Source organism: Microtus ochrogaster, linkage group LG7_11, assembly GCF_000317375.1.
Source record: "Microtus ochrogaster isolate Prairie Vole_2 linkage group LG7_11, MicOch1.0, whole genome shotgun sequence".
NCBI lineage: Eukaryota > Metazoa > Chordata > Mammalia > Rodentia > Cricetidae > Microtus > Microtus ochrogaster.
Window position 1 is genome coordinate 2,629,673 of NC_022032.1, and position 17,690 is coordinate 2,647,362.

The following is a 17,690-nucleotide window of genomic DNA, read 5'->3' on the forward strand; positions in this document are numbered from 1 at the left end:
TTTTTTTTTTTTATTTTGGAGTTGGGGGACAAAGCCCTGAGGCTGCCTGGCTGATTAGGCTCAGCACACTGACCAGAAAGCCCTTCAATACTGTCCCTGCCTTTCTGTCACTGAGGTTACAAGAGCCACCATGCTTGGCTTTTCACATGGGCTCAGATTCAGGTCCTCCAGCTAGTCTCTTCCCCTTGGGACGGCAGTCCTGCCCACTGCCCAGCCTCAACTACGCCAGAGTCTGGGAAAGAGTCTTCCTAGCCACAAGGGACTTTAGATGACAGTTAATAAACAATACATGGCTCCCACATGTGAACACTGTGATGGCCCTGAACAGAAGCCATGACTACAAAACCGACCGTCGAGATCATGGAAGTACAGAGACCAGAATGTCGCAAGTTCAGAGACAAATCTTCTTGGGTCAATTTTAGCTTCCCTTCACGGTCATTTATGACCTAGCTCTGGGTGTGGCCTAATGTCTCTGTGACTGTTAAATGGCAAATACCATGAACTGTATAAACAGATCCCTGGCTTCCGCCTACCAGAAAGAAGAATAAACTCAGTTAGTACCGAAGACCAATGAGGAAGATTTTCCCCTTGGCTGTAGTCTGCCCACTCGATATACCCACCCATATCTTTGAAAGGTTCCTTGGCTCATGACTTTCTGCTGTAAAACTTCATGAAGTTGTTACCACACTAGAACACGGGATTGAATCTTTGTTTCCAGGCCATGGCCACTCATCCTTGGCTCCAGAATAAACAATCTCTTGTTGCCTTTGAGGTTAAGAGTTCTGTACTCGCATTGATGATTCTTGTCCTATTTTCCCTAGACACATGGCTCGGTTAGCTGTCCACCCTTCAGCCAAGTCGCACACATCTCCCGGGAAATGTGTTCATTTCAAGTAAAGGCCCACAGTCATGGTTTATACTCGCTCATTCCTGTTTCAAGATCTAAAGAGTTCCTCGTTTCTGTTATGAGTGAGTTACAGGTTCTCTTTCTTCATACTATATCTAGGTAAAGACCTGACAGTTTTATTTGTCACAGATAATCTGCTTTTATTTTATAAATTTTCTGTATTTTTCTTACCCCTTTTTTGCTAACTTCTGCTTTTATCTTCATTGTTTATGCCTAACTTGCTGAGGTATTTTTTCATTTTTTTTAATGAAAAAGTCAATATGGGCATGTTTCTTCTTTTCTTTATTTTCTTTCTGTTGTTTATTCTTCTCTCATACAATATTTCCTGACTGAACTCTTCCATCTCTTGTCTCCCCTAGATTTATCACCCGTTTCCCTTCATAAAAGAGCAGCCCCCACCCAGGAATATCAACCGAACCCCAGCATGCAAAAAGATGTAATAAGATGTTTCCTTCTTTCTAATATAGGAATTTATTACTATAAAATTTCCTGAAACCACTGTTTTATCTGCCTCTCACATTTTTTACACTTTTTTTTTCTACTTTCAATTATGTTTCTGTATCTACATGTTGTGTCCAATGAGTTCAGGTATTGATGGAGACCAGAGGAGGGCATCAGATCCCAAGAAACTGGAGTCACAGGCAGTTGTGAGCCACCCAACAGAAAAGCAGAAAAACAAACTGAGATCTCTGCAAGAACAGTACGTGCTCCCAACCCTGAGTCCTCCACAAGAACAGTACGTGCTAACAACCGTGAGTCATCTAGTTAGTCTACAGACTTTCATATATGTGTTTGATGTATTGTTTGTCTTGAAACACTTTCCAATATTTTATTATGTTCTTTGAGTCACAGGTCATTTACAGTGTATGTTTTCATTTCAAAGAAGAAATTTTTTAAAAAAAAATCACTTACTGCTTTTAAACTAATTCTGTGGTTAGAGAATATACAACAATAACTCGAGTCCTTTTCAATCCATGGCCATTTGTTTCCTATCTAAAACGTTCACTCTGCACATGTACTTGACCCAAGTAGGTGCAAAGGTCTATAAAGGTCGATGAGCTGAAGTCAGTGGATAGCCATGTTCTAGTTTATATGCTAATTATGTCTACCCAAGGAAGACCTTAAAATATGCAGCAAACCGCTAATCACTTTCTCTTTTTTTCTTGTTAGTTTTATCTCTGTGTGCTGTAAGGCTCTGTAATTGGTGTCGTAAAGGCCTGTGCACACCTGCCCTCTTAAGGCATTCACCTTTCCTTACTATTTGACACGGGCCTTAGTCAGATTCTTTCCCCTGGGGTCTTCACCTGGTGGCATAGCGGGCCCAGCGTCTTATTATTAGTAAAGACCGTGATCTCTATCATTTTGCTTTCTTAAAAACCTGGTTTCATACATGTGAGCTATAATGAGCTCTGACTTTTTCAACTTGATGCCACATGTAACGGCTTACATGAGATGCTCCCCAAAATCTGGGCCCTCAAACACTGGGTCCTTAGTTGGTGGCCATTTGAGGAGGCTTACGGTGAGAAGGTGTGTGACCTTGCTGGAGGAAGCATGTCACTGGGGGGGGGGGGTGCTGAGGTTTCAGGAGACTCCTGCGATCCCCAGAGTGCCCTCTGCCTCCTGCTTGCAGTGTGAGATGTGTGCTCTGTTCCCCCCACCAGGCCTTCCCTTTGTCATCACTGACTCTGGCCCCCTAAAACTATAAACCCAAGTCAGTGCTTACAAGTTGCCTTGGCCATGGCGCTTTATCACAGCGATAGAAAAGTAACTAATACACTGCAGTGTCTGTCTTCAGATTTCCTGTTTACACCAAATCTGTTGAGTCTGACTGCTGACAGTGGGGTTAAATCTGCCATCTGGTTCTATTCCTTCACACTTGGATCGAGTGTGTCTCTGTGGCTTTTCTTGGCTTAGCGCCTCCATCATCTCTCCACAGTGACCTTGAGTCTTGTGTTATTCATCTTTAATGTTACTTTAGCCACTGTGGTCTTCTTCTCAGGCGCATCACACAGAGGGAACAGTCAGAGTGCCGCTGGGTAGTCCATAGGTTCTTCCCTTATGTTAGCTGAGACATTTGAGATTGGGACTTCCTGTTTTCCCAAGTGACATTTCATTGTCTGTTCACATCACCAGCAGGAAACCACAGTGCAGTGCCATGACTCTCAATTCTGACCAACAGTAAGAAGCAGGACCACTTTTCATGGGCCAGCGCCTAGGGATCAACAACTAGCGACCTATCACTACTCCTCAGAAGGATGACATCCACAGAGTCCCAGTCAGAGCAAACTCCTGCCCCCTCCCTCCAAAGCAGTAATAAACAGTTTCAGTGAATACAAATAAGGAAGCAGCAACAATGCACCAATTGCAGACCAGAAAAACCCTGAATATAAAGCACCACCTAGTGAGGAGATGGCAGCTGTGGACATAGGTTCAGCAAGAATAGCAGGTAACCTGCATATAACTGCTTGCTGGAAGGGCAGGCATCAATAACCCAGGTCAGGAAGATGGAAAGAAACAAGTTTTCAAAGTGTATCATCTGATATCAACAAGTATGGAGACCTTTCAAGGAACCATAGTCTCACCTAAGGGACAGAAGAAGGTATCTAAAACAGACCATGATGACTAATTGGACAGACCCCAAATAATCTTAAATAGCTGTCTTAAGGAAATCCCATAAAATAATTAAAAAAAAAAAAACAAGCCAGTATTCTCCCAGAGAATCTTAACAGAGACATTTCATTTTCTGAAATCAAATGGAAATCTTTGAAAGTATAAGTGTTAATAAATCAAAGCACTAGGGGATATACTGATTGTAGAATAGGTCAAAACGAAGAAATAAACTCAAAGCCAAGATGTTTAAAACTACAGTGAAGAGAACAAACAAAAAGCAATGAAGGAAACTTATGGAAATTCTCTTTAAACAGAAGTGGTCTCAATGCTAAACTATTCTAAAATACGCTGACAAGAACAAAGAGAAGAGAAGGAAGAAAACTTTGGGAAATTTTGGACAGCATTGAAAGAATAAATATTATGATTCATTGGACTGAAAAAAACCTTGAGAACTCCAAGCATATTCAAAAGAGGCGATGATGATATCAGTCAGATTCACACAAGGGTTCTCTCTTACGATACAGATCAGTAGCTGTCAAAAGTTAAAAATTAAGATGATTCTTAAAGCAGCAGGATAAAATTAACAACAATTGAGGATGTCTCCTTCCTGCTCACAGGTAACTGCTAAGCCATGGTGCTGGAGGAAAAAATATGAATCAAAAACACTATACCTAGCAAAGCTATGCTTTAGAGATAAGAAATAAAGGCATCCCCAGGTAAACAAAAGCTGGGAGGGTTTACCAACAACAAACACACCCTTGCAAGAAATGCTTGAGGAAATTTTTCCAATTAAAATGAAGCAGATGCTAAGTGAATAAGAAGGAGACACCAACCTGTATAGGACTCACAGACAAAACAAAGTATCCAGTTCACACAGAGTTCTGCAATATATTGCAGACATGGGACAGAAACCTATCATCTAGAACTTGAAGGCTAAAATAAAACAAAAATAAAGAGTATAATAATAACATACCAAGAGCTAGAAGACAGAGTAAAGGGTGAGTTCAAATTTAGAAATGAGGAGAATGGTAGAAGGGCCACGGAGCTTCCTCTCCTTTTATTTTATTTGTCTGTTCTTTTCTTTTTTCATACTAAACAGCTGCTATTTCAGAACTGCTTGATATAATTAAAAGATGGATTTTAAAAGCTTTATGGTAACCACAAAACAAAAAAAAATGTGTAATAGACATGATTAGAGGGAAAAAATGGCTTACCCACAAAGTTAGGCTTTAGTCCTTGAGAATTGCCTTAAATGTAAATGACTTAAATTCTCAAGCTTAAAAGATATGCAGCAGTTGAATGAATTAAAATATAAGACACAACTATATGGTACTCACAAGAAACTCATTTCACCTCTAGAATACAGGGGCTGAGGCTAAAGGATTGCAATAAGATACTCTAAGTAAATGGATAAAAAGCAGGGACAGTCATATGTAAAGTTTAGAAATCTCCAATCAACAACCTAACATTGTATTTCAATGAACTGGAAAAACAACAACAAGCAAAACCCAGACTTAGTAGAAGGAAGGCGATAATTAAAAACCAGCAGAACTAAAGGAAATAAAGAAGTCAGAACACGGCACAAATGGATGGAACAAAAAGGACTGACATTGTAGCTGAGAAGAGCAGGAAAACACAAGACTACAGTATTCTACAGTACTCAGAGGTCACCACAGAATACTAAACCTTAGAAGCCGGACACCTGAGCAGCAGCTGAGATGTACAAGGTCCCAGAAGAAGGCAAGGGGCAAAGGCTCTCAAGCTACAGCACAGAATTGATCTGCACACCTCGCATAAGTGCCAGAGGGCATGGCAGATGGCCTGTCTCTCTAGTTCCAGAAGACAGAATTCAAAGGAAAGTCATTTGGGAAAAGTTAGCATGTCCCCGTGATTTTATAGTCCTACTTTAAAAGGTGAGACTGATTTCTAAATTTACTAAATGGCTTTTACACCAACTGCATTGGGAATATTATTCCTAAGAAAAATATGACATGAAAATATTATCATCACTCCTGCTCATGTGTAGCCTTAGGAACACAGTCAGACAGCCAAAGAAATAAAACTCATGACTTTCAGATGACATGATTTTACACGTAAAACGAGAAAGCACTGGGGCTGGGAGATGGCTCAGTGGATAAAGGCACTGACCTCACAGCCTGACCACCTGAGATTTATCCTGGAATCCACATGATAGAGAAAAGAACTAACTTTAGTTACCCTCCGACCTCCTCATGCACCCTGTGACATACATGTGCATGAACAAACACACAAATGCACACACAAGCACACATGTATGCACATGCGTGAGCACACACATGCATACAAAGCCAATAGAAAGTGTGGAAAAATTATTAGAACATCTTAACATCATTATAAATTTACTAAATATTAAAGAGTTCATACAACACAGAAAACAAATTCTAATATAAGCCATGCACTTCAGTTAGTAGCAGTGTATCAATATTGCTTCATCAGTTGTAAAAGCACCCCTGATGCAAAACATTAACAATGATAATGGAGCTGACAAGGTGTGATGAGGGAGTGCCTGGAGACCTCCCTCTGGGCCTGCATCTATAAAAAGAAAACCTATGAAACTGTCTGTTCATGGGAAAAAAATTAATTTTAGGTAACGGCATTTATAATTTCAAAAAATTCTTCTAAAAAGTTGACAAAATAATTGGTACTTGTGGTTTGAGTAAGAATGGCCTTCATAGACTCCTGTGTTTAAATGCTTAGTCAGCAGGGAGTCGAACCATTTGCAAAGATTATAAGGATTAGGAGGTGGGGCCTCATTGGAGTTGATGTGGCCTCATTGGAGGAAGTGCGCCACTGGAGGAGGGTCTGGGTTTAGAAGCCCATGGACAAGACTGTTAAACTGCTAGCTCCTTTCTTGTTCTCTCTTTCTCCCTCTCTCTCTTCCTGTTGCCTCCAGATCAGGATGTAACTCTCAGCTATTTCTCCAGCACCATGTCTGTCTTGCATGTTGCCACATTCCCCATGAATGATGATAATGGACTAACCCTCTGAAACTGTAAACCAGCCCCCAATTAAATGCTTTCTGTCATACAAGTTGCCTTGGCCGTATTGACTCTTCACAGCAATAGAAGTGACTGAGACAGTACTTACAGAAATTAGCTACATTTCTGTTTACTTATAAAATATAAAAGAGCATTAAAAAACTAACATCGGCAAATAAATAAATAAATAGTAAATAAATAAAAGATCTAGAAATAAGTACCAGTGTTATCTAGAAGAGTTCTAGCAAAAAAACTGCAAAATTTTTCCTGGAGAAATATTTCAAATATTTGAAGACTATTTGAAGAATAATTCAAAAACTGGGGCAATGGATTCATACACATTGACTGGAATGCTCCATATAATAAAGATATGCACAACACTAAAAACATTAGTCATTCCCTAATGGCTCAATCAGATTGCTCAAAGCCCTGTAAAAACTCTAAAAGGTATTCACAGGGGAAATGTGTGACAGAGTGTTGGTCTATCCATGTGACAGAAAACCAAATGTTATCCCTCTTTATACTATACCAAGATGAATTGTGTTGCATATATTAAGAGATAAATACATACATATAAAGACACCTCTTGTATGTTGTAATTCTATTATGAACACAACTACAAATGCAATGCCATGTCTTTAAATATTTTTAAATTTTAAACATTTTAAAATAATGCAGACAATCCATTCACGTAAGTACATATAAACAACTTCACACCCAGGCTTTGCCAGCTGTGTAATCAGCATATGATCTTCACTAGATGAGTTGTGGATCTTTCTTAGGGTTTAAGAGCCAGCTCTGCTATGACCGCATGCAGGCTCTTACTCAACGACTGATTTTACATCATAAAATGGGTGAAGCTCTGTAAATTTCACTCTTATGTTTTATAAACGATTAATAAGCTTAGAAACAAATGCTATTCATCTTTTTGCATTGCCTGGCAATCAAAAAGCATCAACCTTGAATGAAGTGTCTGGGTAATCAGAAATGAATAACCGTTCCCTGAATTCAGCTATATGGCAAGCCTTTTGTTTTCTTTATAGAGGACCGAGCATGCTTACATGAATAAATACGCAACATCGTGAGGTCTTAGGGTAAGATAGGATTGCTTCCATTCTAAAAATTGACGCAACAATTCATCTGCTTCACCAACGGTAGGAATCCTATTTTTATCTGACCATAACTCCAATGAGGACAACACAATAGTAACCTGGAGTTGGGAAAACACCTAAAAACAGAAAAAAAACGAATACACACCAAATTAACCTGTCTTATTTTATAAATGCCCTACCCTAGAAAATATTTTAAAAGGTTCACAAATCCACATTCTTTTTATATGAATGACCTATTTATTCAGAAATGTCACATCAATGATAATTTCAAAAGTGAAAAATTTTAATATAAAAACATAAAAAGGAAAATACTTACTGAATTTATAAGACTGATAATTTCAATAATTTTGTTTGTTACAGTCATGCTGTCAGAGCCCAGGTAATCATACTAAAAGACAGAAATGATTTCATAGTTAAAATACTATTTTTGTACAATATTTTGATATTTGCATCTACTATTAGATGTTTGTGGCTGATAAAGAATTCACTGCTTCAAATAAAATACACAATCTCCAATGAGACAGAACACACATGTATACATCATACACATATACATACATACATACACAGTCAGTGCAAGCAGGTATATATGTAAATGTTGAAATATGGATTGACCCTCAATGACATTCACCTTCCCTAGAAGTGCAATCATCAAGCATTGGCCTATTCTTCTTCAGATATTACCTCTGACCTCAGCTCTGGATTCCTGGCAAGCTCTACAATGTTAAGAACAGAACTGCTAATGTGTATTTCTGTTCACTGTGATAGTTCACCAGGGTGATAATCAAATCTGGGTCATCACACTAAAACATGGGAAAGACATAGATCTCTAACAACCATATGACTTCTTGTTTATAGGAGTCAAGGATCCAGAGACATTTTCCTGCCAGGAAACAATGGCATGGGACAGGCGCAGCACCAAACACCTGTCTGTGTCTTACAACATGCATGGGTACACTCGCCTCTGCTGCCAGCAAAACATTATAGGACTGGACTCTCTCTGGCTTCAGAGCCATCCTCTTGCCAGAATTGTCTCCTATTGCGTCATCTCAACTGCCTGGTTTTCAGTCAGCAAATTGTTACCCTGTGCTGCCTGCGGTGGAAAGTGAGAAGACTGGGATCTTCTAGTCGCCTCTAGCCCGGGGTGTCACACATTTACACAAATATTTAAGGATTGATGCCAAAGGATGTCAACAGTTTGCAACTCTTTTTTAAAAGTGCTTTTTAGGTTTGTGTATTTTATTATTTTATGTGTATAAGTACACCGCATGCATGCCTTGTACCCTTGGGTCAAAATAGGGCATTGGATCCACTGGGATTAAGAGTTATAGATAGTTGTGAGTCATCATGTGGGTGCTGGGATTCAAACCTGGGTCCTCTGGAAGAGGCACGGGTGCTCTTAACAGTTAAATCAACTCTCCAGTCCCACACCAAACACATACAAGGAAAATCAAAGTACATACCAAGGCTTTGTCCACTACGATATTCATCTCGAGATAGAGAGGAGATGACTGTTTTACCGGTGCTTCTGCCTAGAAAGAAGCAAAAGCACACAAAAGTTTAAATTTTCACAATGTATTTACTTGGAGCTCCTTATTAAAGCTACTAGGGCAGAACTCACAGTCAGCACTAGGTAGAGAGCTAACATGGAGTGCTTGGGGGTTATAGCATAGAACCCAGTGATAAGAACACTGGTTATGAAGTCAGCCAATGAATCCACAGCTTCCAACCCGTGGACTGCTCATATACTGAAACTGGAATGAAACGCCATGCACTTTTAACCACTGGTTTGACCTGAATGTCAGAAGTGGATTAAAATTTTGCTGGAGAGGTTGTACATATGTTGAAGGCTAAGCCAGGTGGTGGTGGCGCATGCCTTTAATAGCAGCACTCGGGAGGCGGGAGGCAGAAGCAGGTGGATCTCTGTGAGTTCGAGGCCAGCCTAGTCTACAGGAGCTAGTTCAAGGACATGTTCCAAAGATACAGAAAAGGCCTGTCTCAAAAAAACAAAAACAAAAAACAAACAAACAAACAAAGATGTTGAAGGCTAAGAACTTATGGCTGTGTCTCATTTCTTCCCGTAGCCACAGGCTTTGCGATGTGACGGCAATGTCTCTCAAGACGTGAATCTGCTTCCCCTGGCTCCTCATCAAAGCTGCCCGTCAAGTACTGCAGGGCAAATGCTGCAGTGCCAGTTCAGCCTGGGTCTCCTCTGACTGCCACGTATGCTCTTAGAGCACCAGCTTGTACACATCCTGCCAGCCCCCATACAGCAAGAAACATGGGGAAATACTCCTAAGGAAGGGAGTGGGGCATTGCTTTAGTGGAAAAAAACAAAGCAAAACAAACAAACAAACAAAAGAACAAAAACAACTACTAACTTTCAGTGAAACCCCATCATGGAAACCCAGCTAGTTGGTATTCATGAGACTGGTGGTCAGTGTTCTCTGTGTGTCTTAATGGTACCAGAGATGGCAAAGCCAAGTTGTTCTCAAAGAATTGTGGCTATGTGATATATGCTGTGAATACCATTGGTTAATAAAGAAACAGTCTTAGGCCTGTGCAGGGCAGAATATAGATAGGCAAGGAAAACTAAACTGAATGCTGGGAGAAAGAAGGCAGAGTCATGGAGAAGTTATGTAGCCCCACCAGAGACAGATGCCAGGACTTTACCTGATAAGCCACAGCCTTGTAGTGATACACAGATTAACAGAGCTGGATTAATTTAAGATATGAGTTAGCCAGAAATATGCTTAAGCTATTGGCCAAACAGTATTGCAAATTATATGGTTTCTGTGTGATTGTTTCAGGGCTGAGCAACCAGGAACAAACAAGCGACCCCCTACAACAACTATGTGTTTCAGGTACCCATTGCCTTCCTAAAGAGTTTGCACACAGAGCTTTTTGATGCCTCCACCTTGGAACTTTCACAGAATTGGGTGGACTTGTGGGAAGTATTTGTATAAGAAAAAGGTCACAGTAAGTTAGCTGCTGTTTAGAACAACAGACAAAGGGAAGTCAATGGACGACATAGTGGTAAAGACATTGCAAAGGAAGGCATAGGTTGAGTGAGGAAGGAAAGGCTTTGAAAAGTCTCAGGCTTACACACTGAAAAATACAGAAGGTCACACCTGTGTCCAAGACTAGACACAAACTGCGAAAGACCTTGAAAGCTTTCTGTCCTGGCAAACCTGGAGCCACTGTGCAAACAAGGGTGAGATCCAAGAAGCTAGTCACAAATAGCTTGAATAACATTGCTGACACACCCAGTCCCGGCTCACAGAACCCCAAGAGCTCCTGGCCTCTTTTTCTCCCTTTGGGACTGTCCACATCTCAGACTCTTTGTACCCAGGGACCCACTGGCTGTCCACATGGCCCCTAGATTGATGTAGGCTTCCTGCAGCCCTCGATTTGAGCTGCTCCAAAGCCCTGAGGCTGCTAGCCAGGCAGGGAGTATCTCATTTCTCCAGCCTCGTTCCTTCCCTTAGACATTCCCTAGTGCACTGTTAGCTGTCTGACTGGAATCTTCCAGTTACTTCATACAGCTTTGAGATCCAAACCTACCCACACTGCCAGGGAAACTTATCACACGCTCCTAAACCAGGTCACTGCAAGAACCAGGATGTAGCTGGATAAGTGGATACAACTTTATCCCTAAATACCAGGCAAACAGGAAATGACCATCCCGAACCTGCCATAAGTTAGCCTCCTCCTAAGCACTGGAAATGCCTTTACTAAAAGAATAAATGTGTGTTGAGCAAAAATGAAATGTTTTAATATATATGCATGAAATGTGGAAAAGTTAGGACATTATGAAAACACTTAACCTTTGAACAACAACAGAAAAAAATCTGAACCAGCCAAACTAACTGCAGATGCCCAAATACCAATGCAGATGAAAACAATACAAAAATTAACATGTTTCTTCCAAAAAAATATAAATCCCATAGTAATGGCACCTAGTGGAAATGAGCTGGAAGGAATCTCAAAGAATTTAAAAGAACAAAATACCAGGAAGAGGGCAGATGTCACTGTCCTAGTATCTGACAAGAAAATAGACTTTAAACTGAAGAAGGACATTCATTCAGACTTAAATAGCAATTAAGCAAGAAGACAAGATAATCCTAAACTCATATGTGTTCAACTCTAGTGCACACATTTCCTAAAAAGTGTAGTGCTGGATTTAAAGACATAAATTATCTTAAGCTATAAAGACATAAACTACCTTGAGCTAGTTAATAGTCGTGATTTTACTCTGTATGCCAATCCTTCCGATATACAGATCTTTCAGGCAAAAACAGAGAAACATCAGAATTAACAAGATCTAGAGAATATTCCACCCAAACACAAAAGAATAGACATTCTGCATAGCAGAACATGGAAGCTTTTAGACCATATGCTGAGACACAAAACAAATCTGAAGGAATTTAGAGAAACTGAAATAATTCTGTGCACCTCTCGTGCTTGTATAGAAGGCAAAACCTCTCTTGTTTTCTCTTGCTCAGATACCCATGGTGCACCATCTTATCCTTGTGAGCCATGGTCTATCAGGACATCCACATGCCACCTGGCAGGAAATGGAAACGATGAAATGTTAAGGGGTCCCTTCCTTTCCGCATCCAATCTAGGGGGACACGTTATGCCTGCTCATGTTAGGAGCCGTATTTTTCCCACTGGGATCCTATCAGATACTGGGGAGGCTGATAAATACACTGCTGTTTCTTTTTAATAGCCAGCTAAATTCTGGGGCTTTGTTAAATGAGCACAGACAGAGAGGACACCCAGGAACACTGGCCAAACACAGTTATTTATGTCAGCGAGACCTGGATGATAATTCCACTTCTTTTTCAGAGCTACATGTATGAAGAACTGCCATGTCCTGGTCCAGGGTGTGCCCTGAACGATCTGGGTATGCCCAACAGCTCTGTTAGGGCCATTTCAGTTGTATACATGTTTAACTATGCTAATGTTGGTACAAAACCACTCTCATCTCAAACGGAATAAGAGGTGGTTTATTATAGAATTATTTTGAGTGACTATGGCCCTGGAACACAGATTTAGGTGACCCCCCCCCAAATCCTGTGTTCCAACGTGAAGTCAGTTTCATGGAGTTTATTGTTTCGCAGAACAAAGAAAATCATAAACCAAGGCAACTTTGAAATGTATTGGTGGATCCATAAGGAAGGTGGGTAGAGCAAGATGGGAGAAGCTTTCCCATAAGCCCAAGGTGCTATGGGATGACATTCTCAGCCTTTGCATTGACGGAAGCCAGCAGTCTGCTAAATTAACAGATTCTAAAAGCTTTCTATCTACTAAGTCACAGGATGTTAATTCTGGCACAGGCAGGGTGGACAAAGCCTAGGAAAAGGTTACTTTGGACCCACAACATCCCAATCTCTCCATGGTGCTGAAATTCTTCTAATCATCCAATCATTCTCTGCTGACATCGCTTCTTCTCAGGTGGTTTGTTCACACCAATAAGAATCAAAAAAAAAAAAACAACAACAACAAAAAAAAAACGAAAACAAAGCTAAAATTAAATGAGCAATGCAAAATAAATGACAGGATGTGGCCAGAAGGAAAAGATCCTGCCTGGCTTCAGGGCCACAAGGAATGGCCTTACTGCAACCCTACAACAGTCTCACACACTTTTTTTAATGAATTAGAACTAACAGGGGCTTTGAAAATTATTAAAGTAGACAGAACTCACCTTTTCATTGATAAAAATGCTGTAGTTCGCTGGCATCTCTATGTTTCTGCTGTTTTTGTTAAAAATTGTCAACTTATCTTCCTCATTCCCTAGTTTATAAATAATGTGCTGTAAAGCAACTGTAGATTCCAGGGGCTCAATTCCGTAAGACACGTTTTCAAACTGCAGGATTCCTCTGCAACAGTAGGGATGAAATTGTAAAGCGCTTTTAATAAAATATACAATGTGAAATTCCATTCGCATCCAACAAAACAATAAAAGACGTAGAATGTTTTCAGCCCTGCAGCATTTTGCTCCAAACACTGTCTCGCAGATGACTTTGAGGAGAAAAATATTTCTCTAGCTCAAAAATCCACATTTCCTTTCTTTTTTCCTTCCCTTTTTTTATTTAAAATTTTTGTTAGTTACAAGACTAATAGAAATCAGCTTTAAAATTTCTAGGAGCACAGTCTGACAGTAATCAAATAACTTTCCTGTGCTTCAGGCAGTGGCTCCTGCACAGCTTGGTAAATGGAAACATTAGTAAAAGTCTCTCTGGCCTGCAGGACTCTGAAAACCTGATTAACAAACTTTTTTAATGAGAATATACACCTGCAATTTTACTAATGATAATTAATCTAGCCATGACTATAAAATGGTGCTAATTTTGGTTGAGTATATGGTTTGGATAAGAACTCAAAAGCCTGATTCTGAAGAGATCATCTGTTTACAGAACTTGGCTTCCCGGAAATGAGCTCATTCAGTATGTCACTTCTGCGTGAGAAACTGGTTTCAGGTTTAAATTTCAGGGTTCCATACAGGAGGCTTAGAGTGCATTTGGGAAGACAAAGATGCTAACTAAGAGCAAAGGTGGAGAAATCTTACAAGAGGAAAACTTCTCCAAAGCAGGAAAGGAGAAACCAAATGATTTTTTTCAAGAGTTAGAGAAAGTACTGGTAATCACTTTTTAAAAGGGGGAGTATTGAATTAATAATTACAAAGATATGACTTGCCTCCTTGCTGTAAAGATAATTTTCATGAGGAAAAGAAACATCCACTTTTGTTCATTTATCTTACTTTTATCTCCAAACACTAAAATACATGGTAGGTATTATAAAATTCATAAACTGAAGTAAGCTGAAAAAAAATGAATAAACCATCCTAAACCTTGCTTTTCCAGCTTAGAACATCCATTTGCCATTTCTGTTGTCTAAGCCCTCCAGAAGTTAGAATAATCTCTGGTCTGCAAAGCAAGGGAGAAAGATCCCAGACCAGTGGGACCACATCTGGAGAAGGACACCGCCAACAAGCGCGTGGGACAATCCGCCCCCACGCGCGTGGGACAGTCCGCCCCCACTGTGTGCCCACAGAAGCGGAATGCGTTCCCGCAGCCAGATATCACAGCCAGAGTGGGGGAATGTTAACGACCTCAGTCCAGAGCACGTGCTGAGCGTGACAACAGAGTTGGGGTAGCCTTTGATGTAGCCTTGATAGTAGCATTGCATCTAGGGATGAGAAAAAGGACACGAGTTACTGGAGAACTGACAAACCTTTCAAATAATTTCCTGCTTTGAAAACAGACAGAAGCGGGTGGTGACTGTTCGTAAATACATGATTTGCAATGGGTTGTATAAAATGATACTCAAAAGGTCTCCATAATTTTTTCCTAATGTATAGACTTTAAGACTTCAGTTAAAAGCCCTGAGAATCTGTAAAACTGTAATGTGTTGACTAAAGAAGGTCCTTGGAGCCTAAGAGTCTGGGAGCTCCAAGGGTCAGGTGTGCCAGCAGAGGAGGAGGACTCTGAAGCCGCGCTAACCAGAGCACGTCTGTCACCTGCAAGGACAGAGGCGGTGCCAGAGAAGGGGCGAGGTGAGGACAAAAAGATGCAGTGCTCCCTTCACACACATTCACCAGACAATGCGCTTCCAGAAGCAGAAAGCCCAAATGAAGAGACAGAAAAGAACAGAACACACACAACCGTATTAAAATAAAATTAGAGCATTGTTTTACTCGATAATAGATCAAATACGGCAAGCATTCAAACTCCTCAGGTCTGAACAAGGTTAGGGGAGGGACACTGTAGAACACAGTACATGTATGATGATGTGTGTATGATGTTGTATGTATGTATGCAGCGGGGACAATGGATACAATAGGTCTTGGTCTGTGCTTCTGTGCTCTCCTGTTCTTAATCTGCTTGTTTTTCTCTTAGTTTTATTCACTTTCTCGGGAAGTATAGGTAAAGCCATAGTCCATAGGCAGTGCCCGTGCAAGGCAGGCCCTCAGTCAACTAATTTCACTCCGCCAAGACATCGGGGGCACTGAGTGACTAGGCGGTAAATACCCTACGTATATCACCTACAGGTCCTCAGCGTCTTTGCACTGGGAAAGCATTCACTCAATTATTTTCAAGTTTTCTGAAAATTCATAAAATAACTTAAGTCTTACCGGGATGTCTGTAAAGCGCGAACTCACAGATCCTTTTTTATATGAATAAACCATAAAACGATCTGCCAAAAAATAACTATGTACAGAAAAGAGAATTCCAGTTACTCTTTTAGAAACAACAGAGCAGGCATCAGTAAACTCTGCCCCACCCCATGTTGGTGCAAATAAAGCTTTATTGGAACACAGCCACGTTCATTAATCTGCGCATGCTCGGGGGACATCCCAGCTACAAAAGCAGAGGTAAGAAGTTTGGGCAGAAATGAGAGGGCCTTAAAAACTAAAAGGCTTACTCTCGGGAGCTTCCAAGGAAAAGACACCTTTTGGTATAATAGTTGCATTTCCTTTGTCATACATTTCATGCAAAGTAATATACATTTACTCAAAATAAATTCCTTTTAGTTTTCAAAAAGATTTACTTTATGTAGATGTATGTGCCTGCATGGATTTATGCGCCACAGTATGTGTAGGTGCTTATAGAAGTCAGAGGGTATCCTGTCTCCTAGAGCTGGAGTTACAGGTGCTTATGAGCCATTGGAGTGCTGGGAACCAAACCCAGGTCCTTTACACGGGCAGTTAGCAGTCTTAACCACTGAACCATCTCTCCAGCTCACCAGGCTCCTTTTAATAAAGGGAAGAAGCTGCTAGAGGGATAAAGCTATTTTTTTATTTACAGAGATATAAACTGGATGGAGGGTTGTGAGAATTTTCTGCTTCTTTATTCTAATATGTATAGTATGACATATTATAGATTAATATTGCATATCAATTATATATAATATAGTAATATTACATGTTTATATATGCAATATTAATGATACATAATATAGTGGTTGTGTATTAATATAATTATATCTTATATTTTATTTATTATATGTTATATTGCATTTTTGATTTTATATAGTTATAAGTCATATAATTATATAAGTTATATAATTATATATTTTAATAATATATTGATATATGATTTATTATATAACAGGAGATCATATTATATATAACACATAACAAAATATAATACATAGTACATATTATATGATAGGTACTATGTATTATATATGTATCTTTGTGTGTGTGTGTATATATATGTATATATATTTGTGTATGTATGTCTTTGATAATGTGGTTGAAGAAAATGAAGTCCTATTATCCTTAGCATGTGCTGAACCTCAGGTCTAAGCCCATACTTCTTCTGGTACCATGCTCTGTCATACTGCATCGTTTCGGTTTCCCTCCTTCCCCTCACCCTCCCTCTGACTTCAGTAAGCACCAGTCTGCTGCTTCCAGTTCTCCACTGGACCTGGAGGCTACCAATGGTGCCCTCCCACATAACCCTGGCTGCCAGTTCTGAGTGGTGCCCTCCCACACACCCTAGCTGTCAGCTCTGAGTGGCAGGGGGAGGCTTGAAAACCACTCTGCCATGCTCCAACCACTTCACCCTTGATACTTGCTGGACACCATCTCTCCGTTGGTGTCCCTGCTTTCTTCCTGTCTCTGTGTCCACACTCTCACTCTCAATATTGCCCATCTTCCTTACGTCCTTACTACTAAGATGGATCCGAGGTTAAGAACACTTCCAGAGCCCCCAGGTTCAGTTCCCAGACCCCACATGGCAGCTCACAACCATCTGTAACTCCAGTTTCAAGGGACCAGACATCCTTTTCTGGCCTCCACCATAACCAGGTACATACGTGGTATATATACATACATACAGGCAAAATATTCATATGCATAGAATAAAAAATAAATCTTTAAAAATAACAAAATTTTGAGTACTACAGTTTCAGTATATGATGTCTAGTAGAATGGTTCCTTTAGCTTTGTTCTTTTTATTCCAAATTGCCCTGGTTATTTTAGAGTTGCATATATCCTAGAAAAAAAAATTCTTACAGAAAATACAACTTGTA

The 17,690-nt window shown here is 40.1% G+C and overlaps 1 protein-coding gene across 1 annotated transcript in view; it reads right to left on the reverse strand.

Moving 5' to 3' along the window:
* The window catches only part of Adam32 (ADAM metallopeptidase domain 32), a 65,599-nt gene that overhangs the window by 31,716 nt on the left and 16,193 nt on the right, over positions 1-17,690 (reverse strand). The window contains exons 4-9 of the mRNA XM_005362442.3: positions 15,787-15,862; positions 14,764-14,840; positions 13,353-13,531; positions 9,110-9,174; positions 7,963-8,034; positions 7,596-7,762 (exon numbers count right to left, since the gene is read on the reverse strand). Coding sequence (XP_005362499.1) covers positions 7,596-7,762; positions 7,963-8,034; positions 9,110-9,174; positions 13,353-13,531; positions 14,764-14,840; positions 15,787-15,862 — 636 coding nt within the window. The remainder of the gene's footprint in view (positions 1-7,595; positions 7,763-7,962; positions 8,035-9,109; positions 9,175-13,352; positions 13,532-14,763; positions 14,841-15,786; positions 15,863-17,690) is intronic.